Genomic DNA, 27104 nt, shown 5'->3' with positions numbered 1-27104 from the left:
GAAATGGTGTACAAACATTACGGAGAGATAAATTTATTTGCAATACAATATTAAGGTATAACGTCTGCAAGTTTTGGAAAAAAAATTCGCACATTATATATCTTACGGTTTAAAATATTTAAAATGTTGCACGATACGAGGATGATTAATACTTTACGTAATGAAAAAGTCAATGATCGACACGAATGTAAGCTTTCTTTCAAACGCAGGATGCAAAACCGATATTTTAAATACTGGGGTTAGAGTGTGAACAACGCAGGATCGTAAAAGTCAAAATAAACGATGATACATATAAGTATAAATTGCAACAACTACACACATCAACTCATCACATATATTACAGTTTCATCTGCAAAGTAAAGAAAAAGAAAATTCGCATACGTCTATTGCACTTTTTCTTTATAAGAACAATCATTGTCGGTAAATAGTGGTTTGCTTCGTAAGCTATTCAATTCCTCCCGCAAGGATTTTATCAGCTGTGTACCATAATACATAATAATACATCATATTTTATGTACAGAATGAAGGATATCAGTCCAGAGGGCGTAGTACTTCTTCCCATTTCACGTTTCATGAAATGTGATTCGTCTTGTTCAATTCTCCTGGGAAGATAATTTATGATCTAAATTACAATAATTAATACTTGTAAAGAGAGGAGGTTACTGTTATCCTTTTATGATCATAAGCGTGACCTTATGTACACACACACACACGCACACACACACACATATATATACATATATATGTGTGTGCGTGTGTGTGCGTGTGTGTGCGTGCGCGCGTACGTGCCGATACAATCGTTTACGTACGTTCTCTTTGATATCTTCGGCAAGCCTGATTCCTTTCTTCGGCGTCGAAATACCAAAGCGTGATAGCGTATCGCGTTTCGTACGCCGGTTGCACCTCGTGCGGGTTCCGCCTGTCAGACCAGAAGAATAATATCCTGTCGAACAGAGGCTCGATATTCGCTACTTGGTCGCGCCATCCTTCAGGAAATATTCTCAAGAGTCCGCCATTCTTCTACGTACAATAGGAAAAAGGCAATTATTTATAGACTGGTATCGATGTGCATTTATTTCTGGATTTTACATGAGATACTTGTTCGGCTTCTAACGTTGTGTCAACAAAAGATGGTCAAGTATATTTGGGTAATGAGAATCGATCGAACTGCTTCAGTCTTTTCTTAAAAGTCTTATTGGACGCGCATTGATTCCCCGTTAGTCGCAAATGTATCCAATACGGCGATACGTTCAGGCCACGACGTATCGCCGTTGCCATATGGCCTCAAGGTCGAACTTGTCGTCCTTATCAATATTTTTTCTTTGTTCTTCACTGTTTTTTATGTATTTTAACCTGGTCTATTAGTCTCAAGTGCTAATGAAAGAAAACACTATTTCAAGAAGCAGAGGAAAACAATGAAAGAATTAGTGTACCTGTGTGAGATACATCGTGACCATTTATGGATGAAAAATATTGCGACTAACAGAGGGTAAATATCTATATGTAAAATTGTACCTTAATGTCCCAATTCTGATTAAGATAATAAATGGCTGTGATACAACGTCCGTCCCGGTTGGGATTATCCACGTGTTTTACGTAATGCGAACCATGACCAGGATAACAAGCTACCATAGCCTGAAACATAGAAGAAAAAAAGATTTGGAAGATCTGATAATCATACTAGATTTACTGTGTAAAGCGATTCCAAATTTTGAATGTGCAGATATACAATTGCTATATATACATACAATTTGACTTTACGATTCGGTAACAATAAGACGTGACATCCGTACGTTTCGCTCGTATTTCATAGAATTAACAGAAGATATAAAAGAATTGCAGAGTTTACGATAAAAAGCAAATAACAACTCGTCAAAGTGATTTCGCGCAATTATACGATATTTTTGTTTTAAGGCTGTATAAAAGAAAGAAGTAGCAAAACAAATGACTAATCGACTGAAACATCAACGCAGAGCAGCTGACCGTCAAGTCGAGGAACAAGGAAAATTTCAAACCATATTCGTAAAATTCCAAGTACTCTTACATCATAGACATGTGAATTAGAAAAAAGCATTAAACGATTATGTTTTACCGTGATGCACATGCGACTGCAGAGAGTCCTTAGTAGAGATCTATAATAAGTAACAAATAGTATATGTGCTAAACATTTTATTGCACACGCTATTTGTTATATATTTTCCTTTAATATTATCATCGTATAACTATATATCGCAATTTGTCAATTTTTCGCATTTTAATTTTAAGCTTGTTTTTCATCTCAAAGTACTCATAAAATTCCACTACTGAAAATGGCACAAACTAAATATAAATGATTCAGTGAAAGTACTTGTCGATAATAAAAAGAAAAGTTAAAAACGTAAAAAAATTGTTGAATGCATACATATAATGCAGCAGTCATCGACAGACAAAATATCTTAAATTTTTTTATCTTTCCTGATTATCGAGAAATTATGCACACGATACATCGCGCTTACAACGTAAAAATCTATTATTTTTAGCGCAAGTCAATCGGCAAATTCGTCTTAGTCTTTGCCAAAGATATTATTTCATGTGCAAATCTTCGTGTCTGATAACAATATCCGTATGCTGTTAACAGCTTGATGATAACGTTACAAGAATACTTGTGTCAACCTTCCTTCTCCCCCTGCTCAAATTTACCAGTAACTTGGTAAAAAATATAGGATATAGAGCGTAAAGTGAAATATTACTTTTCGAAGTACATAACATCGTTCAGTCATACGAAAAGACAATGATTGTATAGAACAGTGATCGCGTGGCTACAAGTTACAACAGCTAATCGTTTAATAATTTTACAATAGCCAATCCAGCGATACAATCGCGAACAATACGAGAAACGGGCGAAACTTACTGACGAGAGAAAGGCAACAGAGGATATTTATAGGATTCAACGTATACCACGGTGGAAATGTTGTCTTTTTTTTTTGCACAAAAGTATCACAGAGAGAATGGATCGAGTGTGTAATGTATATCTCTGCAGCGCGTAACAAATTCATCGCGTCGTATCGGTGCGTGGTAGAGAAAGAGGGTGGGACGTACGAAATCGCGCGCGGCGTACGTGACTGATCGCACCTCGCGCTTCATTCCCACTCTCAAGTTCGCTTTGATGCTCTCTCTCTCTCTCTCGTGCGCGCGCGCGGAAGATCGTTACATTTTTGGAATTGTGACCTTCTCTATCGCGTTCACCTCTTGGTATGTCATCGCGACATTCGCGCACATCTGAAATCTCACACGCTGACACATATTTGTTAATACTTTCCGCGTTGCGGACTGTTAATTAACGGCCGAACGATTTCAAGAGCGATTGCTCGCTAACTTAACGAAGATTGTTGTTAAACGGACACACAGCTATTCCTCGCGGCTTGTTTTTCCTGGAATGTTATCTAACGTACAGTTCAAGCATGTTGGAGTGTGACGCATCGCGTTCCATTTGATAATGCACTCGAAGGTCTTGTGAATAAATGATAAAAAGAGCGCAATAACACTGACCCGTGCACACACAATTCACACAGTCAATGAAACGTGAAGTAAGCAATCCGAAAAATCAATATAACAAACAGAAAGAGAAAGAGTGTACTCACTTTTGTTCTTCCGTTGATTGTATAGTTCCCTATTTTCCCGTTATTGTGCATTTTGTTAGCTCTCATAATGATTGCATCGACCCGCGATATGAGTGTGCCAATGTTTTGACATTGTTGCTCCTTCCCGTCCAGCCACGTGATCTGATCACCGCGGATTGTTTTTAAGTCATTTGCACCAGCTTTATTAGAAACCAACTGTCCGTCCTTAAATAAACCAGCACTGTACATATTTAAAACTTCCCTTAGCACTGCTTCACCTCTCTCCTTGCCTAAAAAATTGTCTACCACACACACACCGAAATTGTTCATATCTCTTATCACATTTCGGCAAATTTCGTCCAACAGCTCCTCGATATCGTCTCTATTTCTATGTAAAAAAGGGGGCAAAAGTTCTTCCTTCTGGCCCAATTGTACTTCTGGGAAGTTCTTGGTGCCGTTATGATGCCGGGTAGGCATTCCAAGGTCCGCGTTGTTTAGATTCTCAAAGATTCTCGAGCTTTCCAAGACAGGATTCAGGAGTTCCGCCCTGGCGCCCAGTATGGTGTCCTCCGAACTTCCCTCGTACGTTATAGGTAAGGTCCAAGCGTCGGCCTTATTGTTGCGCACGTTCCTCGTCTTCCCGCTACTCGGCTTCTTCTTAAGATTCTCCTTCCGCTCGTGCTGACTCGATTCGTTTTCTCCTTGCGTAATAGAAGCTGTAATTAGACACGCACAGTGTATAGAAACAAGGAGTTTATCGTCGGCCGAAGAGCGTCCGCGGCGGAGATGCCGAGAAAGCGCATCTCTCGACGCGAAATCGCTATTAATATCGAGTTATCGGCAAGACGACAACTGCGCAAAACAACAACGAGCGCGATAAGGTGGTCGCGGCAAAATGGTGAAAACGGCGACAGCACGTACCTGCGAATTGCTTCGCGTTCCGATACGGCTCCGAGATGACGTTCGTCACCCATGACGTGTCCGAGATGGGGATCCTGGCTAGGTTAGAAACTGGCGCGCTCGGTAGCTTGTCGACGGAGAGATGCTCGCCGGACGTCGCCGGATGGGTCGCGCAGAAGTCCCGGTGGCGTTTCCAGTCGCTCCGCTGATGCTCCTTCGTGCAATAGAAGACCGCCTTGCAGCGCGAGCACCTCAGCAGCTTGTCAGTTCGCTCGCACACCACGCAGGTCACAACTGTCTGAACCGCACCGCCGCCGTCGGTTGTGTGACCGACCAGCGGTCTGGACATGTTTAGCCGTTTAACACGCTGCGAGCGCCGACGACATTTCTCGGCGAAAGTCACACGCGCTCGCTCGCCGCTCACTCGCACCAGCTTGCACGCGCGCCGATCGCCCTCCCCTCTTCTCGCCGAAGATCGCACCCAGAGCGAGATCCCCTACCCTGCAACTTTTCACGATAATGATCGCAGCTTGTCTACCCTTGTCTATCTCGCCTTACGCGACAACGTAACGACGCTGTCGTTCGAACTTACGGCACGGACTTGCCCATTCTCCTGCTTCTAACCTCTAATCGTTACCTAACTCTACTTCGACACCCGACACGCCTGTGCGTTATCTCCGCATTTTTTTTTTCTCTCTTGTATCCCTGCGACTCCGACGGACCTGACGGCTGTTCGACACCGTTTAATCGCGATAGGATTCAATCTCGCTAAGATTATCACTCGCCCGCCATGCGCATCCTCGCAGCCGGCAGGCACTCGATGGGAGAGTGCCTGTGACGACTTTCGATTGGCTCTTCTGTCACATATGGCGGGTTTGCACAAATTTTCAAACTGTTTCGAGGAACGAAAGAAAAGCGTTAACATATACGTTATATCGTGCAATCACAATGCAAATCCGTTTTAAACGATGACAATAATTTGTGTAATTTCATCACCCGCTGAAGAACGTCTAATGAACGGTTTTCATGTACTGAATCACAATCTTAGGGTGCGCCACCTATCGTGACGTTTTATACACATAAGGATAGGAGGTGGAAAGACGTGTTAGTTACGTAAATCTCTTCGTTGGTGAGTACGTTGTCTCGTTAAAACATCGGAAGGTCGAAATTGTGAGTAATTCGAAGCATTGAAAGTAACGATACAGTGTCTGTATTACATACAATATTAAAATACCGGCTCTGATCTGTCATATCTATCGGACAACTGATGATCCTGAACATATATTCCTCGTCACATTATCACTTGTCTTTCTTCTTCTCATACATTGTAAATACGGTCAATGTAAATCATGTATCGTTACGCATATTGTGTCGGTTGTGCGTTGACAAAATCTACACTTGACTGGAAATGTGTAATAAAATAAAGCTTCAATCATATTTTATTATAATACGTATGTCTTGTACAATTTGCGATATTGCTGAGTTATCTGTAGCACGATAAAAGGTCGTGTATATCTGCGTTGAAATATTTATTTCGTGGATCTTTAATGTTGCATCTCCACGAAACTGTTACATGATATTCCAATTGCAAAGGAATACAGCCGATGTGACGCTACAAATGCTTCCAAGTGGTTAGAATATACCGACCTGTACAACAAATATTATTACCAATTACTGATATCGCATTAACACAAGTAAACTACAATGTTATTTATCACAAGCTATGTTTGTTGCAGACAGCCAACATGTCTGACGGCGTGCAGTATCGACCTATGAAATATCCATACACTATAGTTGCAAAAGTTGCTCAGTTCCCATATAAATATTATTGGAAACATTCCTGGTTGTTCAAATATTTGATTTATTCCACGGTATTATCAGCGCCCATATTTTATAAAATACAAAAGATATGTGAGTGAAAAAATTTGTCATAAATTTTCTATTATTTAAATTTTCATTATACATGTTTATAATTTATTATTTTTCGTTTCAGCGTATTCTCCTGCAAATGTCGAGAAGTGGGACAAAATACATAAGGAAATGTTCGAAGGCACTGGTGATCATCATTAAAGTATAAATGCAATGATGTTAGATAAATATGCGTTAATATTGATAATACGTATAAGAGAAAATTAATGTAATCTGTATGGCATAATTAGAAGAAATAAACTTGATGCTAAACAGAATATTATATACTAGATTATTTAAAAAGAGACCAAATGTAAATTGTTTTGCACAAGTTGTCTGAGAAAATTCTCTATCGCTATAATGTTTATATAAAACATACACAGTTAAGAAATACGTTCTTTATGATTGTTTTACAATAAACGAAAGATGACAATTTTTATCATAGCTTCCTCGTGGATTTATCATGAAAACATAAAATATTGAAAATAGATATACAGGTACAATAGAATGAAATACTATCAGAGACGGAGAAATTTCTTGTTCTAAGATATAAATAATATTATCATAACAATTTTCACAGTTGGCATAGTTATAGAACACGATGTACAAAAGTATCCAACTTTATTGTCTGGATCTACAAACATGAATTTATGAATAATATTAATGTATTTTTCAAAAGCACAGTGTTCATTCAGAACGAAGCAACTTTGAATTTTGTCGTATCCCTCAACTATCGCAATATAATTCTCGTGTTCTACGGTTAAATCTTGCATATATTTTGTCTCTTGAGGGAGGTGGGGGGAAGAACAAAATTTCTAAAATTCAATGTACCACATACACGAGTGAACGATCATTGATAATAGCCACAGATAAGAGTATGTGCGCGTAATGCGCGAAGAATAATAAAATAATAAATAATTGTCGAGAAGGAAATGCGAGAACATTAATTTCGTAATAACGAATATCTTCTTCTTTACAATATACTTATAAAGAAAACAGTACTACTCTTGTACAACTCGAAGCAAATGAAATACTAATTCGCCGCTCGTATATGCTTGTTTCGGGATGCGATGTAATGCATATGTGCGATATACTTAAAGTATATGTATAGTGCGACTTATGTATATGAATTCTTGCAAATAATACTGCGTACATCTTTATTACAAGCCTCGAGAGAAAATAAAGACTCTAGAGAGTGTAAAAGAAATCTTCTTCATGTATGTGTGTGGGTGTGTGTGTGTATATGTGATCGATTTTGCAAAGTAAATTTTCACAGTTGTACTATTTCGCAAATTGTTGGGAGTGATATCTTGTTACTCACTGCAAAAAGAATCGGTACATAGTTTATAAAAGTCTTGAGCTATATACCGGAATCTATTTACCGCTTGGTATCGATACATAGGTCCGTACGAGAGTTGAAAATATAGAAAATTTACGAATAGCAGATTTTTAGAAATCTCATGAGTATGCATATACTGAAATATATATTATGTATATATCTCGTGTTTCTATCTTCTTTTCTGCATCTCTCCTTCATCGTCCTCGCTGTCGGTCATTCCATTCTCTTCAAGACCATCGCCGTTTAATCTGGCCCTCTTGGTCTTGGGTTCTTGAAACAGTGCTTCATCGAAATCCAATCCTAATTCTTTGCAGCGTTTCTCCAAGTATTTGAGTAGTCGCGTGCCTGCCCTGTATACGTAGCTATTTTTAAAAAGACATAGCTTTACTCCTTACGTGTTATTCCCAAGCTGGTTCGGAGGCCAAAGATTACTTATGTATCTCTCAACAGCAAAGTTACGCATGCTAAAAGTTAATGTGCTAGTATATTATTCGCAGATGCGAAGAAAAGTCGATTCCTTCTGCCGAGCTAATTGTACAAAATAATCATTAATCGGATTTACCGCGCCTAAATCGTCCTATGAACCCGACTGACTTCAAGTAACAATATTACCTCATTCAATCATCACAGCCTAAGAACTACGTGGGAGGTTATCGCGTATCTCCACATTCTACCTATGATTGGATTTCACACAATGCTAATTGAATTTTCTCACACAGATATCCAGCTAAGCCAGCTGTTATGAAAAAAATGATATAACTTAGACGCTAATTCGCTATCTTGGGTTAGTGATTATATAATTTAGATGCATATTAATGACCCAGGTGAAGTACAATCTCTGGCATCCGAACTTACATAACATGGGTAATCGACGACATCAACACGTACCTGTAAACCGAGCTGTGCTCCTTATTGTACAATCTGCAATTTTCAAAGACCAATTGGCAATCGCTAAAAAACTCGTCTAGCCTCTCGTAATCGCCGTTGCTGAGCTTAAATTTGATTGTCCCGAAATCCATCGGGTTGGAAATGATGTCGTGATAATCCGGGACTTCGTCCTTCGTAACAGGTGAGAGAAACGGCCACGAGTCTCGGTGGTGCCTGATGTCGGAGAGCAATTCCTGCAATCTCGCCATACATCCTTTGACCGAGCTCTTGTCTTCCTCATGTTCGATTTCGGCAGCCCTTTTGGTCGCGCGTCGCGTTTGTCTCGGTTCGGTATCTTCCGACGTGCTGCTATCTACACATATAATACACACAAAGAGTTGCGCATTTCAATTCACGCCGCGTGTCTTTCGATGTTATTTTGACGAGATGATTTACGCATGTTAATGAACAGCGGAGTGTTGAATTTGCATGATGTACACAGGCTAGCAAGTGAGACTTTCCAAAGTCGAGCTATAATTTAAGCACATGTTTGTATACACACACGCATAATGTGACGCACAATATCGTTTTAAAGTGCGGTTCTAACACTATCGGCAAAGAAAGAAAAAAAAAAAGGGAATGCTACGTGTACTGTAAGAAAAGGGATACGATACAGACCGTCCCAGTCTGTCGATTCTGTAGTGAGGAGGCTCTTGGCAAAGCCATGGATGCGAGAGCGTGCTGCTGCTGCGCACAGCCTCTCCTTGTCTCTTTCCCTCTCGCGCCCCCTCACTATCAACATAATTCACACTAAGAAACTTTCTCGTGAAACGTCCTCGTAGATAGCTTTTGCCTATTGTTCGCTACTTTCATTTGATAAACGTAAAAATCTCGTTCGATTTGCGTAATAAGCCGCTCACGATATCGAGTTACCTCTTGTAGCATTCCTCCTTTTATCCTTGCACCTGACACAGGACCATCTTCCCCTGGGAGCTCTCGACAACGGTGGTTCTGCGCACTCCAAGTGGTAACGATCAGGACATGTGTCGCATGCGATCAGTTTCCCGCTGCTTTTGCAAGATGTGCATAGGTTTTCCGACCGTACGCTTCTAAATTGACAACAAAAATTCAATGAATAATCTCTCAAGTCTCTCACACTATATTATAACGCTAGAGAAACCAAAGTTCTAGAAGCATAAAAAAGAAATGTTGCGAGCGAAAAAGCGGAATATAAGATACACACATATCTTGATCGCTCTCTTGATCATCGTCGTCTTCTTGATCGAACCTAGCCTCCTCGTCGCTGTACGTTACTACGCGTTTCGCGCGATTGTGTCGCGTTTCTTTGGTCAGTATCGCTTCATCCTCCATTTCATCCTCGAATCTCTTTCGTTTCTGAGCTTTCTCCTTGGGTTTTATCGTCGGTGGTCTACACGTTGTACAGAACCAATCTCCGTCTGGCACAGCCTGCGCAAAGAGCAAAACGATAAGAGAAAATGTAAGCCCCATCTATCGCGAAATCGTCGTAAAAAGAAAGACAATGTTGATTACATTGAGTTTTGGCTTCAGACAGTACAGATGATGTCCCTTGTTGCATTCGTCGCAGAGCAGCATATTCTCCGCGTCTCTACGTCGTCGGCATATACGACATTGCGCGTTCAGCACGCTTCTGTTCCATGCGACGCTATTTTCCAAGGTACTTAAATGAACGAATAATTGAGACCAACTCGACGACGCCAAAAGCGACTGTTCCCATCTTTCCCGTGCCTCTTCGCCCGACCACTTTTTGTCCTTTTGATCGGGGCCTAGTGGTCTGAGTAAGTACCTTTGCTCCACACCGTGGGACAGCTGCAGAATAGCGCAAGCTAGCTGTTTGATGGTCGCTTGTTGCTTCTGATCCGGCGTCGTTTCATTTTCGTTGAATAAACCTAAGTACATCCCCGGGTCCCTGTAAGTCTTTATGCTGATACTGCCAACCTCAGAATCCGGTGTGCCGGGTCTGCTGTACTTAGACTCGTTCTTTATCTTGTCTATCAAGATGTTGGCAGGTGCGTCTATATCTATCTCGCCATTGGCGCCTATTAATTTATCGCATTGCTTATCGTAACCCCGCTGGTTGATCGCGTTCCTCCAAACCTCGCGATCGATGATCTTCAGGCAGCCCAAGCAACCCGCTTTGATCTTGTCTTCAAAGTCTAAAATATAATCTCTCAGGGTCAATTCCATTACTTCGTCGACCGCCACCTCGGAAGGGAAATTCAGATTTGCGTTCTCGTACTTGTTCTTCTTCGTCGCCTTGTTGATCTGCCCTTTGTCAGGATCTGGAAACTGTACACGGATATCTACTTGTACTCTGCTCTTTCGCCGGACCGTTAATCGCGCTTTATAAACGTTATACTTACTACATCAGGATTTAATCTGTGTTTGGGACATTCGTTGATAATAGCGAGCAAACTGTCCATTTCTTGTATGAGGTTGTTTCTAAGATCACTCTCTCTGATGCCCCTTGTACTTAAACTATTTATCAGCGCTTGAATATCCTCCTGGTTCCCGTAAAAGCTCCATTTCAACTGTGATCTCTTGCAATGAACGGGACAGTCTTTGTCTCCTGTACATAATATCAAGTTTCTCTTGATGTTAGTGAGATCCTGTTTGAACTCCTTTCGATTTGCTTCCTTCCGCAGCGACTTCACGCCGTTCTTCTCCGTGGGCGCAAGCTTCTTCGGTGACTTTTTGGATTTTTTGAAACTATTCTCCTTGTCGCTGAACTCGTCCTCAAATTTATTTTTCAGATATGCATACGTGGCCTCTTTGTCTTGCAGCTCTGGATGATGCGGCGTGCCTTCAGGTAGGCAACTGCCAGGCCACCATTCGTCATTCTCGACAAATACTCCTGAAATGAAAAAAACGATTACAAACAAATAACAAGCAGATAGGCTGACATTTTTTCTCGTGGTAGTAAAAATGTAGGAAGGCGCGCACGCACCCGGTATAGATATATATCTCCAATATCTTCGATGACATCTGTCTGCGCCCAAATAAAGCATCATCTTATCATCCCTTGACGCTTGCTGCAGCTCTTTCAGCTTGTTCTCATATTCTTCCTTTTTCTTCTCTTCCTCGTAATTACCACGCGTCACCTTCTTCGGCTTCGGATCTTCCTCCTCGAGTTTACCCTCCTTCTCACGCTCTCTCATTTTCTCCTTCTCCTCCTTCTCCTTCTTCTGCTCGGCGAGCAAGAACAATTTCAATTCGCGTTTCGCCTGATGCAGCTTATCGTGTCGTTCCTCAATCGCGTCGCGTATCGGTGCAAATGTAAGCAACTGATTAATTAAACATGTCGCAATTTTTATCTTGTCATCTAAATCGAGCTCGCAGACATTTCGGTGACCCAAAAGACGTAAAATGTGTTCTTCGTTTATTCTTAAAAGAAGCGCTGGCTCATCAAAGTTTGTGTAACCACCTGTAGACAAATTAACCGTTAAAAACGTCGTTGCTTGTTAATAAATATTCTTTTCATCATGTTAAATGATATATACTGTTGCATATATGTGCCTTTATTACACATGTGTATATACCTTTCTGTGAATATCGCCATTTTGAAGCAGCTTCGCTTATGCGTCCGCCGGAGCTCAATAAATGTTGTCTCAATATCTCACTCAGCGTTACGTGATCCACTGTCAGTTCCGATAGTTTGCATCCTTGATAAGTCGGACACCATCTAGAAGCCATTGTAGCGAGTTTTACGGCCTTTGCCATTGATGATGCGCCTTCGTAAGGACTAATGTTATCCAATAAAATAGATGCTGCTTGAGCATCAATCTCACTATCTTCCTCTTTCTGATATTTAAATATATTTATCAACAACAGTTGTAATAGATCGCTCCAAGGGCCGGATGCTTCTTTAGTCAACAGCGCCTTTTCTAACAATTCTAAATTGAAGCCTCCAGCAAAATATGCAGACACCTCCAATTCTTCGCTGAAGAATTGAAGAAATTCTAATATCATGGCAAAGTCCCCAAACTTTTCATTCGGTATGTTGCATTTAATGACAGTAGGTTCAGGAATGGGGCAAAGATCTTCGCACTCGAGATCTTCTCTCGGCTTGTTCCATTGTTTCATATACGCCGCTAAAGCCGCCAATTTTTGCTTTTTCTCTTTTAGGTGCTCGCTTCTCAACGCCCTCTCTTCTTTACGTTTCGCTTTCTCTTCCAGAGCTTTTGCCTTGAGTTCTTCCTTAAATTTGCCATTCATTCTGCGCATAAAGATACAGATATTAAAATAGTTATCACACGAATGAAAAAGTTCTTGGACAACGTTCCACTGCTTTTACCTTGGTTTCCGGAATTTCTTGACTACCACACCGCCTTCGTTAACCTTTCCGGTATCGCTAGCTTTTCTCTGAAGATCCGTTTTTTCCAATGTTTTTTGTTTCGACACATCAGTGGTGAGAAACTTATTTATTGATTCTTGTTTTTGCTTAACTGATCTTTTTACACGTACTGTGAAATCTGGGAGTGTTCCAGCAAATATAGTATCGAAACGAACTTTGTTGATTCCGTACTTTTTCAAAACACTGTCCTGCATTTAAGAAAGAGAAAATTATATACATTATATAACATTTGTATAGACATACAATTCCTGACAGATATAATTAATAATGATTTAACTCGGTATTCACCTTGACCACCCAGATACCATTAGTATTTTGTTCACAGAGTTGACGAAGAAATATTTTATTGCGCTCTCTGCTATAATGCTGCTTTCGTCTTCTAACTTGAGATGCTTCTACTATCATGAGCTGGCTAACATCAGAGTCTCCGGAATCTAACTGTTCTACCTCATAACGAAATAATTTTGCAGGTGGATGATAGTAATTTTCTTGCAGACTTCTGAAATAGGCACAACAGGGTAGAGCAGCATCGTACAAATAATATGTGAAACATCCTAACTTATTTTACCTAAATTATTTACCTGCCGTTTTCATTTAGATATGCGCTAACTTGCTGTTCAGAAGGTACAATGACTTGAAGAACATGGCAATTACACCAAGATTCTTCGGTAAAGCTTGCTTCTACCATTTCTCCTACAAAATAGCGGTCCCTCGCAAACTGATAAACATCCTCAATCATTTCATTGAAAGACATTCTATTTGTTTTACTAGCAAGATACAATATAGGAATGCGCAACTGAAATACATACAATAAAAAGATACATGTGAGACATTTATCCACAACTATTAAAATTACATAAACATATATTTAATATATGTTTTTAAAACAAGAGAAATGTCTATCGATATCTAACATATGTATAAAACTGTACCTCCATTGGAAATTCTTTCAAACTTTTTTTTGCATTTTCTTCGCATTCTAAAGCTTCCTGAAATGTCATACTAGTCCTTCCTGTGATACTGCATGACCATATAAGTGAATTGCATAAAATAATACGTGCACAAAATTCACTGTAATAGAAAATATATCAGATTAATTGTAATATATTTGTGTAAATATATATATATATATATATATATATGATAACATGTGTGCAATAAAATTTCAAAGCACATTGAAATTATAATAAGCCTGCTCTGTGACATTTAATAAACAATGACAAATATTTAAATTGTTTAAATAAGCATAAGAAGGATAACTTGAAGCATCAGTGCTCGCGATTCCTATTGTCCTGGCCGCCAATCTTGGCACGTTTTTTAAGCGATATAATGGGACAAACCAGCCCGAAAAATTTGGCATAATTCAACAGAGCAATTCGTTCTGATGTAGCTACTATCGGCGTACAGTAGCGCGATACCGTTGACAAATTAGAACGATAAATCGAGAAGATTGTCGGGCGAACGATCGGTTCGGCGGTATAGCGGATCTCGTGGCGACGCGACAACGACTGTCATGGGCCTGCTTACTTGTAGTCCTTGAATATCTCGTTTGTAACCTCGCAGTAGAATACTTCGTCGTCATCCCTGAAATCGGAGGAGACGTGGAGACGCTGGAACGGTTGTTTTCGCAGCAGCGGCATTTCGACGAGGAGGATGATGAGAGCGACGGCACGGCCGCCGTGGCGCGGTTTCTCCGACGACGCGAGAAACGGCGAATCTTCGCGAAAACGAGGGACCGCGAGAAAGGGAGCGCGCGGACAGTATCGGTATCGCGCGCTGCACGCCAAGTGGCACGCGGGTAATACGCGCTCACCGAGAGAAATTCTACCACGCCAGAGACCGCGAAACTCGGCGACGCCAGCGGCTATTCGTCTAGTTTCACGTTCACGTTATTCCGCCGCGAAACTCATAATAAAGCGCGATTTCAACGGCGCCGTTGCGTTTTATGTACACGTATATATATACATATATATGTATAGGCGATTCACACCTGGCCACCGTACACTCACTCGCAGAAGCCTGCGAAAACTTCCGTCTCGATGTGTTTCCGAACGCAACTGCCGCGTATATTATATTTGCTGCTTTTTTCCGTCTGTGAGATAAATTCGCCACTTCGATACTCACTGAGTGGAATAGTAATGCGATCGTTTCTTCGAAACCAAAGCTCGTAACTGTTTACATATTCGAAATTGGGAATTTGAATTTGGCCGAATAGACGGAACAGTGGATTTCACCAGCTAGTGGTTAATTACCTTCTATATATTAAATTACCTTCATTTGGTAACATTGCGGTTGTCAAGGTAACAGAAGCTTTTAAATTTTTCCTAATGGCTGCCAATATTGACGAAGACAAGGTGTTTCGCACAAATAACCGTTTGTGCTATTTTTCTAATAACGGAGCACATCTGGCGGTTGCGTTCCAGTCGAATCTGCTTATAAAAGATGCCAAGACCTTCGACACCCGTCATTCGTTTATATTCGCGGACGTGATACAGGTTAGTTTGTATCGACAGATTGAAACTATTCAATCAAAAGATTACACACTATTGATAACATATTTAGGCTTTTGTTTTTCTTACATTACAGTGTATGGAATGGTCTCCAAACAGTGAGTACATTTTATGCGCAAATATAAGGAAAGCCATTATTCAGGTATATTCAGTGCATCATCCACAGTGGAAATGTAAACTCATAGAAGGCAGCGCAGGTTTGCAAAGTGTTGCTTGGTCCCCGGATAGCAAGTGTATTCTTACCACAGCTGATTTTAATGTAAATACAATAAATGTACACATCAGATGCCATCTTAACAGTCAACATATTGTTTTTTAGACACACTATTTTAGTAATATAAATAATAATAGAACAAACTATATTTTCTCCACATAAAAAAGGACTCAATATTTTACAGATTCAGATATCTATTTGGAACTTGCAAGACCAGACTGTATGGTATATACAAAATTTAAAAACATCAGCTTTTGACAAATTATGTTTTAGTCCCAGTGGTATAAGGTTAGCTGTAATAGTAACAGAAGAAAACAAAAATACAGTAGAGATTTATAAAACGGATAGTTGGAAGATAAGTCGGGTGAGTATGAAAATAAGTAACCTTCTATTGGACTTTCCATAAGATTGTGACAAGTAACACAATAGAACCAAGTAGACATTTATTGCAATTTCGATGCAGTGTGAAAACTATGCCTTTAATAACCACGATCTATATCTATATCTCGTATCTTAACGATATGATCGGAACTGCAACTCGCCAATCGTAATATGTTGGATGACTGTTCGTTGCTAGGTTGGAACTTAAGTCTCTTCACGGTCAAATGGTGAGCTTCAGAAGTATCATAGATGACCAATTTTGCCAATTTGACAACCTTGGGATGCACAGTTAATGTATAAATGTCTATGTGTCCAATTTCGTATCCGACCGCCAGAACGTAAGACCCTTGCGCGACGAAGCTTGGAGCAAAACACACGGCTGTAACCGATCGGTTCTGTGTATCTAGGGTCGTCTCTCGAACGACGTTAATATTGTCCTCTTCCGTCCTCACTGACCAAATGCCGACTTTCCCGTCTCTGGATCCGGTTGCAAAGTAATTCGAATCTCGCGTCCAGGCGCAACACCAGATTATTCGCGAATGCGGACTGTCGTTTTTCGAGCTGGTCGCAAGTAACGCGTAACCTCCATCATGGTTCTTGAAGAGCGACCATTTCCTATCTCTGGAGACAGATAATAGATACTTGTCGTTCGGTGAGAATTCCATTTGCGTTACGGTCAGCTGATGCGACACCAATCTCTGCACCTGCGACCATGTGGTGGTGCTCCACAATATGATCGCCGCATGTTCCAAATTGGTCGATTTGCACGCTGTAGCCAGTAAGCATCCGTCGTGACGCGCTGCCATGCAAAATATCTCATAGCCGTGTCCGTAAAGCTTCTGCAATTCCGGCCAAAGTGTATTTTGCGTCAGTTTCTCTTCCGTGAGTGTTTCGTACTCGCAGTAATTTGCCGTTGAATTCTCTGCATTCTCGCACTCGATGACCTCCCCATCGAACGTCGCCTTGTTCGTCAATCCAAGGGAGGATACGGCAGCTCCACGAGCCGCTATAAACTTGAAATCTTCCACGTCTGCCAGCAACCTTAAGCGATCTCTGAACGCCGACGTGGCTGTGAAAACGCGCACCACCTTCTCCTCCGCTCCGGAAGCATATATATACGGCGCCAACATAACCAGACACGACATATCGTGTCCGTGAACCTGAGGACGCGCGATCTCGTGCCAGTGTTCCTCGAGGTCGTCCTTCCATGGCGCGTGAATTCTCGTGGTTTTGTCCGTGCTAGCTGTCAGGAGAAACCTGTGAAACATTATACGACATTAATCTACCCTCTTTTCACAGAGCTACACATGTAAAAATTGCATACATGAAATACTATATAAATCTGGAACGGACCTTCCTTTAGGTTCCCAGCATAAGTCTACTACTTCAGAAAAATGACCACTGGGTGCAGATTGTGGGAGCCATTTCGCGATCTCCTGAGAATACTTCCAGATGTGAAAAGAGCCCTGATAATCGTATCCTAACATGCGCAGTCCATCTGGGCCGAACTTGCAACCGTAGAAACCCAGGGAATTGCCACCGACTTCCCCGACACGTACTTCTTCCGTCCAAATACCAGTGGTGTCATCCAGCTTCCATATAATCATGGATTTGTCGAAAGAAGAAGACAGCAGTCGTCTCATCGATCGACAATCGTCACTCTTCTCTCGCTTTATGGGCCGCCAGTGTACTCCGTAAACCCAGCTTTCGTGACCGTAAAGGAGGGTCTCCAAAGTAACGCTGTATTCTATATCGTCAATCGTAAAAATTTCCCTCTTCTGCACGAGCTCGTCGTTCGACGATGTGGCGATGGCTTTGCTAATTTTCCACAATCGTATCGTAATATCTTCCGAACCTGTCGCAAGGAAGATACTTCCATCATCGTCGTCGTGACAAAAGTCCATACATTTTACCCAGTCTTGGTGTCCCGACAAACTCTGCACTGTCACGAAATTCAACTCCACTTCGTTTGCGGTACACAGCACGACGGAGGAATCCTCTAACGCCACAGCCATGAGTAGATGCTTGGTATCCGGCAGACATGTTAAACGGCAGTGTAACGAAAACTTCCTACCGAAGACCATAGTCTGGACGACCTCGACATTCGTGTTATCTTCCCTCGAGCATACCTTCAACTCGTTGCCGGTACCGACGCATATCAACAGCCTCGGATAAAGCAATGTATTTGTATCGTCGGTCAACAACCTAAGGGAATCCGCGAACGTCACGGCACAGCCTACATCCAATGTCGAGGAGTCCCGGAAGGAACGGAAATCCTTGCTCCAGATGATCACGGTGCCGTCCACGGAACAGGACAGCAACTCGGTCTCCGGCGTGCCGTCTCTCGGTCTTATCCAATGCACCGTGCTGACGCGGTCGCGATGCCGGTGCAGTGTGTTCACGACGCGGCCGATGCGCGGATCGTATATCGCGACTGCGTTGCACGCACCGAAGCAAACGAGACCGTTGTTGCTGGCCCAGTCCGCGCAGTGAGGCACGCGGTTGCACGAGCAGGAAATATACGGTGTCGTCATGTCGAGACCTCGCGTGACATATGAATCGTCATCGCGAAACGTACCTGACGATGAGGATTCGCACGCTGCGGCCATTTCTGAAATTAACAGGCGTACCAACAATTGTGAATCCTGTTCTCTAGCGCAAGCTCCGTGAAAAAGCGCTTCCAAGTTGGAAATTGTTCACGTCACGGAAATTCATGATTGACTCTCGAGGATCTCAGCGCTTTTTTTCGCTTCCCTGAATTTGCAATATTTGTAAAATTTCCTAGAGAATATATATCTCCTCACCACGAGCTGGCGCGAAATTAATGATTTCGAATGAATTGTTTGCAGAAACTGATCTGCGACCGTTTGCGCAGCATCGACGGGATCCGCTGGTCACCGAACGACGAATTATTGTGCATTTGGTGTTCCTCTACCGCTGAGCCGAAACTGATCGTTTATTCCACCGTATGGGAGAGACATGTGGTTGCGTTTTCTCCGTTGGAAATTGCACAGTCGACCGCGCACAGCTCTGAACGGAAATTAAAGGGAATCGAAAGTATCGAATGGATCCCCAGCGGACAATTGTTAGCTGTAATTGGATTTAACGAAGTGGTAATTTGCGTTGTAATTTATTATCGAGTTCTCTGGGTGTATTTACTTTTGCAACTGCTCACTTCTGTTGTTGTAATCTGTGCGTACAGATCGTGCTTCTTAATTACGTTACATGGACGCCATTATCGCAATTGTATTTAGATCCAGTGATCAGAGATTGTAATTACTTGACAAAAGTATACAAAGAGTGCACCGATTCGGGAAATAACCCGAACAAATGTATCGTCTCTTGCAACGAGCGTGTTCGTAAGTAAAAGAACATTGAGCGATTTTTTTATGAAATCCGATTATAAATTTAAACGTGAATTGAAGAAAGGACATACAGCCTCTGAATGCTTTATTTATAATTGAAGCTTATCTAATAATGCTTTTTGTGATTTTAGTCCGTGAAATACACGAACGTCCTATATACATAGAAATTGGGAAAAAAGACAGCAGCGATAATTTCTCAGTGGCGAAGGTTAATCTGCTTGAATTCAGCACCTGCGGACAATATTTGGCTGTGAAGCACGAGTTGTATCCTACCACGTTGTGGATATGGGACATTTTTACGGACTATCTTGATTATTTGCAACTTGAAAATCCCGTTACAGGTAGGTCGTTAAAGTATCAATTTGCTCCCACTTAGAGGCAATATTAATTAATCGTGGTTTTATTATTTGTAGCCATCAAGTGGAGTCCCATCCGCCCACAATTACTAGTGTTCTCCGAGCGTACAGCACGTGTGTACGAATGGAGCCGAAAAGGCGCGAGAATTTTGCCAATGTCCAAGTACACGTCGGTCATAGACGCTCATTGGCATCCCACTGGAGACAAAGTTGCATTGTGTGGTTATAACAAGGCGATGATTTATGAAATTACGGATATACCTTAGCTGGTAATGATCATCTTAAATATAGATCGCGCTTGTATACCTTGGTTATATGATATTACAGAATATTCTTTCCTATATATTTCATAATAATATCTTATGTATTTCCCCTCTATCATAGATACTTTAACCTTTGTAACTTTATTATCACCGAATCTCAAAATGTGTAAAATGATTTTATCGTAAGGTGATTTTTGTTTATTTCGAAACACATTGAAAAGTAACGTGTTAAAACCTTGCCGCCGGCTAAGGGTGCGTTCGAGGAGATTTAGCGTTACCGTATCATTATTACTCTTTACATGTTACAATAGCATCTCCTTGAACGCACCTTAAATATTACGGAACTATTTCTAGTAAGATGGTAGCCAATGAAAAGACTTTATATTCTTTTGAAAGCACTCTATAGGTTAAGCTAAGTTGGTCCATTTAATGCTGTAAACGCTTTAAGTTTATCTAACCTAGTTCTATTCTAGTGCACTTCCCGTTCAGCGAAAATGAACAAACCTAAATATATGACTGCGTTTTGATATTCACCGGCAATATTGAAAATCTATAATATACGCAACATGAACTACAGATTTTCAGTACTTATCGGCAATAAATATCGAAATACAATCTATATTAACGTAACAATGCAAAAAAGGAGAAGTGTCCTAATTGATCACGTTGCAATTGACCACCAGCCACAGCCAACCGTATTTTGGTGTTTTTCTAGTATCGGCCAATCGGTATAACCCGTAGTCAATAGAGACGTAGCAATCGGATCCTACCCAAGAAAAAGAAACGAAGTTCCGAAGCAATATGGTTGAGTGGTAGCAGTATGGTTTGACTAAAAAGAACAGGCTTATTCTTGTCTTTATGCCTTGTTTGCGCTGAAAATTTATCGAGCGTTGGAACCTCGGATTTCTTAGAAATCGCATAAAGCAGAATAATTGCTCAAAAGTGCGCGGACAAGGTTGAATTTCAAGTATTCGTATCGAAACGGACGTAAAAGAATAATTTTCAGTGCTTTATATGAATTATATAAATTAGTACATTAATGAGATAAATTAGTTACAGTAATATATAGGTTTATTATCACAAGGTAGTTATTCGTATCGATAAAAAAAATATTTTTCATCACGTAATTGAAGAGAATAATTAGAATGTCCACTAACATTACACATACGGAAAAAGAATTGGATTTAAGTAACGCTGGTCGTGGTGTATGGCTTGTCAAAGTGCCTAAATATATAGCTAATAAATGGGAAAAAGCACCTGGTAATATAGAAGTTGGCAAATTAAAAATAACTAAGTAAGTAATAAAATAAATAAGGATGGCAATAGTTGTTCTATTTCACTATTTTTACCATCCCAGTAAGCAATCTATTCAATCCGATCAAAATCTGTTCACAGATCTATAGACAGTGTTCTTATTAAACTCATATTCTGTTGACAGAACCTGCTGACATAATTTGATAGCAGATTAGCAGCAGAAACCAATCAGATTCTACTACCAAAAACCTGTATGCAGTAAAGCCTGCTTGGTTTCTACTCTGCTGACATAGTATATAAGCAGATTTTGTCAAATTTCTAGAGACAGATTAATAATACTATCAGATAGAACAGATTCCATATCAAATTTGTTGTCTCTCTGCCATGAAAAATTTATAGTATATTCTGTTCATAATCTACTTATATAAGTTTGACTATCTGAGATGATTTATTGTATTTTTTTTTTTTTTTAGAAATCCTGGACAAAAGGCTGAAGTATCTCTTAGATTATCTGAGGCTGTTTTGGCTCTGAAAGAATCTGGAGAAGAGGAAATACCAAAACAACATAGGCTAGATGTTACAACAGTTACTACACAGATACTAGGAGTATTTTCCCATGTTACTCGTAAGTTTGGTACAATTCTCATGTGTTATATACTGATAATATCTATTATTAATTTTACAGCATCGACAAGTTCAGATGCAATTGTTCCAGAAACAGAAAAGCTCTTCATGGAAGGTAGAATTGTACAAAAATTAGAATGCAGGCCGTATGGTAAGCATTGCTAGAAAACAAGTATGGATTTTTCTTTTTAGATATTTTCTATTGCTGGACTTTTCTTTTAGCTGATAATTGTTACATGAAGCTAAAGCTGGAAAGTATCAAGAGAGCTTCCGTGCCCCAGAGACAAGTTCAGCAATTAGATAGAGTAGTACAGAACTTTAAGCCAGTGTCTGACCACAAACACAATGTAAGTTTTATTTCTTCGCTTCTTAGAGATGTGATTAAATACTTCTTCACATATAATAACATCTTATAGATCGAATATGCTGAGAAGAAGAAGGCAGAAGGAAAGAAGATGAGAGATGACAAGGATGCTGTATTGGATATGTTGTTTGCAGCATTTGAAAAACATCAGTATTACAATATAAGAGATCTCGTAAAAATCACTAGGCAACCTATTGTATGTATATTGCTTTATCGCATATATAATATTTGAACTCATACTGTTTCTTTTAATTATGTATTTAATATTACATTATGTAAATTCCAGGTTTATTTGAAGGAAATACTCAATGAGGTTTGCAATTATAATTTAAAAAATCCTCATAGAAATATGTGGGAGTTAAAACCAGAGTATCGACATTATAAGGAAGATGAAAAGCCTGTGGAGAGCACTTCAAAGAAAGGTGATGATTCTGAGGATGATTGACTATTATCCTGTTTTTATATATATTTATACATTTACACAATACGATATGGTACAATATATATTTATACGTTACACTTTGTTTATTTAAGAAATTTTATAGAATGACATTGGTCAATAAAATTGCTGTACAAAAGCTAAACAACACAGGATTCATAAACACGCATCAAGAGATTTGTGCCTTGGGAAGAAACCATGTACACTCATCACAATTAGAAAAATTTCATATTTGTCCGTAGGCCAAAAATTATTTAAAATATTGGGTTGATGCATAAGATCGTCCTGTTTTTAACAAAAAAAAAATATATATATATAACATTTTAAAATACAATTAATCGAGTATGCAATGTTTTGTTCGATCACTTGCCACCTTTCCGACAGCTACATGATCCCACGCTCATAGAAATTTAAAAAATTTTTGAGCGAAAAATTAGTTAAAAAACAGGATGAACTTTTGCATCGACCTAATAGGTCATTATGATTAATATTAGTCGTATTTTGCATTTTATCAACCGTTATGGAGGTATATCAATAAAATTTCGCATTCAAACGTTTATGAATGCTTGGAACATCAACATGGGGTGACAGAAGCATAAAACTTCAATCTTTATTTCTTCATTAGCAGGAATGAACAGGACAGAGCCGCGACAGTAGGTCTTTGAAGATATATTCGCCTTGCCATCCACTATTATCAAAATACTAACCGAGCTCCTTGGTATTAACTTGTAAAATGGTTGCCCAGGTGGTATCTGAAATATTTATGATAAATATTAAGAAGTAGAATTGCAACCAACATCGAACATACGAAAACTCACGGTGATCTTGGCGACTGCAAATTCTGACACTGGCGGACGAAAGACTTCGGTATATACGTCTTCCCGACACGGTGGTAACTTCTGGATAGAACATAATGACATGTTTTCCATTAAATTCGGTATATCCTTCTGTTTCGGTGTCAATCCAGCTCTCATAACATTGTCCGAACATGCCATACATTCTACGCAATCTGCAAAAGATAAGTGTCAATATAAATAATAGATTATTAGTCTTTTTTCATAATTATGTTACGCGTACTTAATTTCAAGTTTAAAATAACAACTCACCACCAGAGAGATATGCATGAACTACATTTGGTGGGATGTATATCGCTTCGCCTGGCTGCAAGGTAATGTAATTTAACAGATACACTGTAAAACAGCCCACGTCACCGGGAAAATCAGTGTGCAAACGTTGCAGTAAATCGAAATTTAGTGACTTCTTGTAAGCTTCATCTGAAAAAAACTGCATATCATTGCACTTTTCTAACAAATTATGTTTTTAAAAATGGTAAGGTTTACTAAATACCTTACGTGTGAAAATTAGTACCTTTTCCCTTCAATCGTTCTAACAATTGCGTAATCTGAGGCATCACAGAATCGCGACTTATAAGGACAAGAAAACACTTTCTTAAAACATCAGTGATCAAGGAATCATTGGTTTTTAATAACAGGTGAGCATTGTTCTCTCCTACTGCGTCACATAACTCTGGTATCTCTTCCAGGTATTTCTTTATATCGTTGAGTGGACGGAATCCACAAAGCGCTTTAAAAGGAGTCAGAGCTATCGCAAGTTCTGGTTTGTGGTTTGGATCTTTGTAGATGTCTGGAAACAGTTTGTGTAACACTTTTGCTTTCTCCTAAAAATTAAAATTAATTATAAGGTGTTACATTTATTCGTAATAATAAAAGAAGATTCTATTATTACCTTATCTGGATGTATTTGAATGGACAAAGCTTTATTTATAGACAAAACTTTGAAGAGGAAGGGCAAGTCAGTACCAAAGTCTTGTGTTTCTATGTTACTACCTAATACATTGGTATTCTCCTGGATATATTTTTGTAAAGAAACTCCTGTATCTTTGAGATACGATGGACCATTCTTGTGAGTACCCATCCATAATTCTGCATATGGTTTCTTCTCATCCAATACAAAATCAGCATTAGCTGTCTTCATCAAGTCTGCAACGATACTGTTAATGCCAGGTTTTCCCCAATCATACGTCTGAACTGCACATTTAAGCTCCATCTTGATTTTTCTGCAACAAAGAATAAAATAAATTTTCAATATTTACATATGTATCAACAACATGAAATATAAAGATCNATATTACACATATATATTACAATATATATAACTGAAAAAAAAACACTGTTATTCTTACTTTTATATTTTATGCAACAAAGTATGTGTATAAAACTATATAAAAAGAGCAAACAATTCATTCGGTGTACTATAAATAAATATCTGCTGTTATGATAAAATACAATTAATATAAATGTCCATCCTACCTGTGTCTTCAAAATCAAAGATCATTTTACTTTTTTCGTACCTTATCTTATCATTTCAATGTATATAATTACATATTTTCCATCGAGATGCAGCTGCGACATCTCTGTCCGATAAACCATGCAGTGTAGGCAACTGTCGGACTTGATTCGTCCTATCTCGAGTGTGACGAGTTCAATTCAACTAATAGCCAACCGGATTATTGTACTAACGCATTCTACGATTGGACTCATCTGCCATAAATCTCGATTGATTTCTTTTTTCATTATCTATGATGGTTGCTTTCCAGCAAGGAGACTCATGTTCGGTTCCACCATAATGATTTAAGTCTAATCGACGATTAACTCAACGGAATTGACTAATCAAAATAGAAAGAGATTTCTTTATTATGATTGGTTAATAAAATATTCTATCCGTAGAGTGGTATTTCTGAACGCACCCTAAAAGGAAGGAAGGAAAGTTCACGCACGCCACCATTTTATTTCTTCTCTCTCATTTAACGTTCGTCTTTCCGTAAGGTACGTCACGCGAGATCAAAATTCCGTACGTTTGTACAATTTCGTACGCATAATTATTCGAGCAACTAACAAGTAACTGTTATAATTTGTATTACAGCCGAATAAAGGATCGCTAATTGCAAAAATGGTGGCCCAGAAAAAACAGGTAACCGCATTTTTACCATGTCGTACTTATACCACGTGTTCGTTTATATGTACTTTCATAACGGTATTTAATGTAAAAGAATATTTTTAATTTTATTCCACTCTATATCGTACTGAATTACGTATGTTCTTATATTTTTTTAAAGATTTTATTCAATAGCTCTTGTTATAATCTCTTGGTATTTTATATGGGGATAGATGTATGCTAACATTATACATATTCAATAGAATCTTTTTCTCTGCTTATACAGAAAAAGGCTCAGGAGAGCATCAACACTAGGCTAGCATTAGTTATGAAATCTGGTAAATACGTCCTTGGTTACAAGCAAACCCTGAAGTCTCTTCGCCAAGGCAAAGCCAAACTCGTCATTATTGCAAATAATACACCACCATTGAGGTGAGACTGAGAAGTAGTACTCCTTTTTGTAACAAATTGGTGTGGATGTTTTTGTTAGAAGCAGTTAAATTGAATATTTTATAGAATTTTAAATCACAGATCTATTTAGATTCAGGTTCATTTTTATTGCGAATTGTGTACATACAAATTTGTAAAAATATATATAAAATCTTGGAATGTAGTATCTTCATGTATAAATTAAAGCTAGTAACACAGAGACAACCATGTTGATTTGTGCATTATATATTGAAGAGGAGTTCTACGGAGTAGTCTCCTGCCCCTGCTTGTAAGTGCACAGGGCACCAAAATCATCATTTTGTTCATCTTTCAAATATATTCTTTTCAATTTTGACAGGAAATCGGAGATCGAATACTATGCCATGTTAGCAAAGACTGGTGTACATCACTATACGGGAAACAATATCGAGTTAGGAACAGCGTGTGGAAAATATTTCCGCGTTTGTACTCTTTCGATCACGGATCCTGGCAATTCCGACATTATCAAATCTATGCCAACTGGTGATCAAGCGTAATATGTGTTTTTAATTTAATAAATAATTTAAAAATCTAAACATTTTGTTTATTCATTGTTATATTTTCGTATGTATATGAAACTTTATCATATAAGAAGTGTGCGACGTTTAATAAACTTAGAAAGATAATATATCAGATATTGTCGGCTGTTAACATAGTAAAGATACTGATGTATGTGAAGTTAAAGATTCTATTCGAGTCATGCGAATCAACCAAATGCACTCGTATTTTCTTGTTTTTTTTTTTCAATAGCATTATCAAAGTGATTGATTATATAATGCAGCCAATACAGCAGTAGAAAACGTGTGTTAATTCTATTGATACGCTTATATTTCAAGTGACTATTCTATGTTTAATTTAACAATTTTTATATTTCTTGCAAGTCTATCGGCTATGTATGCCAGCAG

The 27104-nt window shown here is 39.3% G+C and overlaps 8 protein-coding genes across 18 annotated transcripts; 4 read left to right on the top strand and 4 right to left on the bottom strand.

The window, feature by feature from the left end:
* Positions 1-17: 17 nt before the first annotated feature.
* Positions 18-5259, bottom strand: LOC106742555 (egl nine homolog 1). Of its 5 annotated transcripts, none has more exons than XM_014615620.1 (6): positions 5092-5259; positions 4521-5006; positions 3621-4315; positions 1516-1635; positions 810-1020; positions 571-602 (listed from the first exon to the last, which is right to left on the bottom strand). In XM_014615620.1, exons 2-6 carry the CDS (start codon positions 4846-4848, stop codon positions 571-573), a joined length of 1386 nt encoding a protein of 461 aa, XP_014471106.1. In that variant the 5' UTR covers positions 4849-5006; positions 5092-5259. The 5 variants fall into 5 exon arrangements, with proteins under 5 accessions (XP_014471110.1, XP_014471109.1, XP_014471106.1 ...); XM_014615621.1 differs by having other exon boundaries at positions 5124-5259; XM_014615622.1 differs by having other exon boundaries at positions 5137-5259.
* Positions 5260-5541: 282 nt separating this feature from the next.
* On the top strand, positions 5542-6676 carry LOC106742556. 2 transcript variants are annotated; one of them, XM_014615627.1, is made up of 3 exons: positions 5542-5628; positions 6236-6410; positions 6493-6676. In XM_014615627.1, the coding sequence occupies exons 2-3, from the start codon at positions 6245-6247 to the stop codon at positions 6567-6569; spliced, it is 243 nt and encodes an 80-aa protein (XP_014471113.1). In that variant the 5' UTR covers positions 5542-5628; positions 6236-6244; the 3' UTR covers positions 6570-6676. The 2 variants fall into 2 exon arrangements, with proteins under 2 accessions (XP_014471113.1, XP_014471112.1); XM_014615626.1 differs by having other exon boundaries at positions 5570-5669; positions 6493-6673.
* Positions 6677-7011: 335 nt separating this feature from the next.
* On the bottom strand, positions 7012-14936 carry LOC106742553 (bromodomain adjacent to zinc finger domain protein 1A). Of its 3 annotated transcripts, none has more exons than XM_014615615.1 (14): positions 14534-14936; positions 13939-14077; positions 13588-13802; positions 13295-13505; positions 12947-13194; positions 12192-12868; positions 11600-12076; positions 11016-11506; positions 10165-10941; positions 9857-10080; positions 9547-9722; positions 9292-9405; positions 8635-8986; positions 7012-8108 (listed from the first exon to the last, which is right to left on the bottom strand). In XM_014615615.1, exons 1-14 carry the CDS (start codon positions 14644-14646, stop codon positions 7916-7918), a joined length of 4407 nt encoding a protein of 1468 aa, XP_014471101.1. In that variant the 5' UTR covers positions 14647-14936; the 3' UTR covers positions 7012-7915. The 3 variants fall into 3 exon arrangements, with proteins under 3 accessions (XP_014471101.1, XP_014471103.1, XP_014471104.1); XM_014615617.1 differs by having other exon boundaries at positions 7012-8096; XM_014615618.1 differs by lacking the exon at positions 9292-9405.
* A 308-nt stretch (positions 14937-15244) lies between these two features.
* Positions 15245-20173, top strand: LOC106742624 (WD repeat-containing protein WRAP73-like). The gene is made up of 7 exons (XM_014615772.1): positions 15245-15501; positions 15593-15775; positions 15915-16094; positions 18961-19224; positions 19314-19470; positions 19608-19817; positions 19890-20173. The coding sequence occupies exons 1-7, from the start codon at positions 15334-15336 to the stop codon at positions 20096-20098; spliced, it is 1371 nt and encodes a 456-aa protein (XP_014471258.1). The 5' UTR covers positions 15245-15333; the 3' UTR covers positions 20099-20173.
* On the bottom strand, positions 16100-18944 carry LOC106742623 (probable elongator complex protein 2). The gene is made up of 2 exons (XM_014615771.1): positions 17465-18944; positions 16100-17368 (listed from the first exon to the last, which is right to left on the bottom strand). Exons 1-2 carry the CDS (start codon positions 18718-18720, stop codon positions 16210-16212), a joined length of 2415 nt encoding a protein of 804 aa, XP_014471257.1. The 5' UTR covers positions 18721-18944; the 3' UTR covers positions 16100-16209.
* Positions 20174-20746: 573 nt separating the features above from the next.
* LOC106742641 (general transcription factor IIF subunit 2) lies at positions 20747-23221 on the top strand. Of its 3 annotated transcripts, none has more exons than XM_014615801.1 (7): positions 20747-21389; positions 21823-21974; positions 22035-22124; positions 22196-22320; positions 22390-22533; positions 22624-22759; positions 22872-23221. In XM_014615801.1, exons 1-7 carry the CDS (start codon positions 21241-21243, stop codon positions 22880-22882), a joined length of 807 nt encoding a protein of 268 aa, XP_014471287.1. In that variant the 5' UTR covers positions 20747-21240; the 3' UTR covers positions 22883-23221. The 3 variants fall into 3 exon arrangements, with proteins under 3 accessions (XP_014471287.1, XP_014471286.1, XP_014471288.1); XM_014615802.1 differs by having other exon boundaries at positions 20748-21389; positions 22883-23221; XM_014615800.1 differs by having other exon boundaries at positions 22624-23105.
* A 43-nt stretch (positions 23222-23264) lies between these two features.
* Positions 23265-25229, bottom strand: LOC106742640 (mannose-6-phosphate isomerase). 2 transcript variants are annotated; one of them, XM_014615798.1, is made up of 6 exons: positions 25107-25229; positions 24523-24853; positions 24145-24454; positions 23883-24050; positions 23595-23785; positions 23265-23528 (listed from the first exon to the last, which is right to left on the bottom strand). In XM_014615798.1, exons 2-6 carry the CDS (start codon positions 24841-24843, stop codon positions 23325-23327), a joined length of 1194 nt encoding a protein of 397 aa, XP_014471284.1. In that variant the 5' UTR covers positions 24844-24853; positions 25107-25229; the 3' UTR covers positions 23265-23324. The 2 variants fall into 2 exon arrangements, with proteins under 2 accessions (XP_014471284.1, XP_014471285.1); XM_014615799.1 differs by having other exon boundaries at positions 25148-25219.
* Positions 25230-25541: 312 nt separating this feature from the next.
* Positions 25542-26735, top strand: LOC106742480 (60S ribosomal protein L30). Its single transcript, XM_014615447.1, has 4 exons — positions 25542-25622; positions 25720-25767; positions 26018-26163; positions 26519-26735. Exons 2-4 carry the CDS (start codon positions 25747-25749, stop codon positions 26694-26696), a joined length of 345 nt encoding a protein of 114 aa, XP_014470933.1. The 5' UTR covers positions 25542-25622; positions 25720-25746; the 3' UTR covers positions 26697-26735.
* Positions 26736-27104: the final 369 nt, after the last annotated feature.

Source organism: Dinoponera quadriceps, unplaced genomic scaffold (genome assembly GCF_001313825.1).
Source record: "Dinoponera quadriceps isolate SergipeBrazil2010 unplaced genomic scaffold, ASM131382v1 scaffold113, whole genome shotgun sequence".
In the NCBI taxonomy this organism is placed as follows: domain Eukaryota; kingdom Metazoa; phylum Arthropoda; class Insecta; order Hymenoptera; family Formicidae; genus Dinoponera; species Dinoponera quadriceps.
The sequence above is the reverse complement of the archived record's forward strand: the minus strand, read 5'-3'. Positions and strand labels throughout refer to the sequence as shown.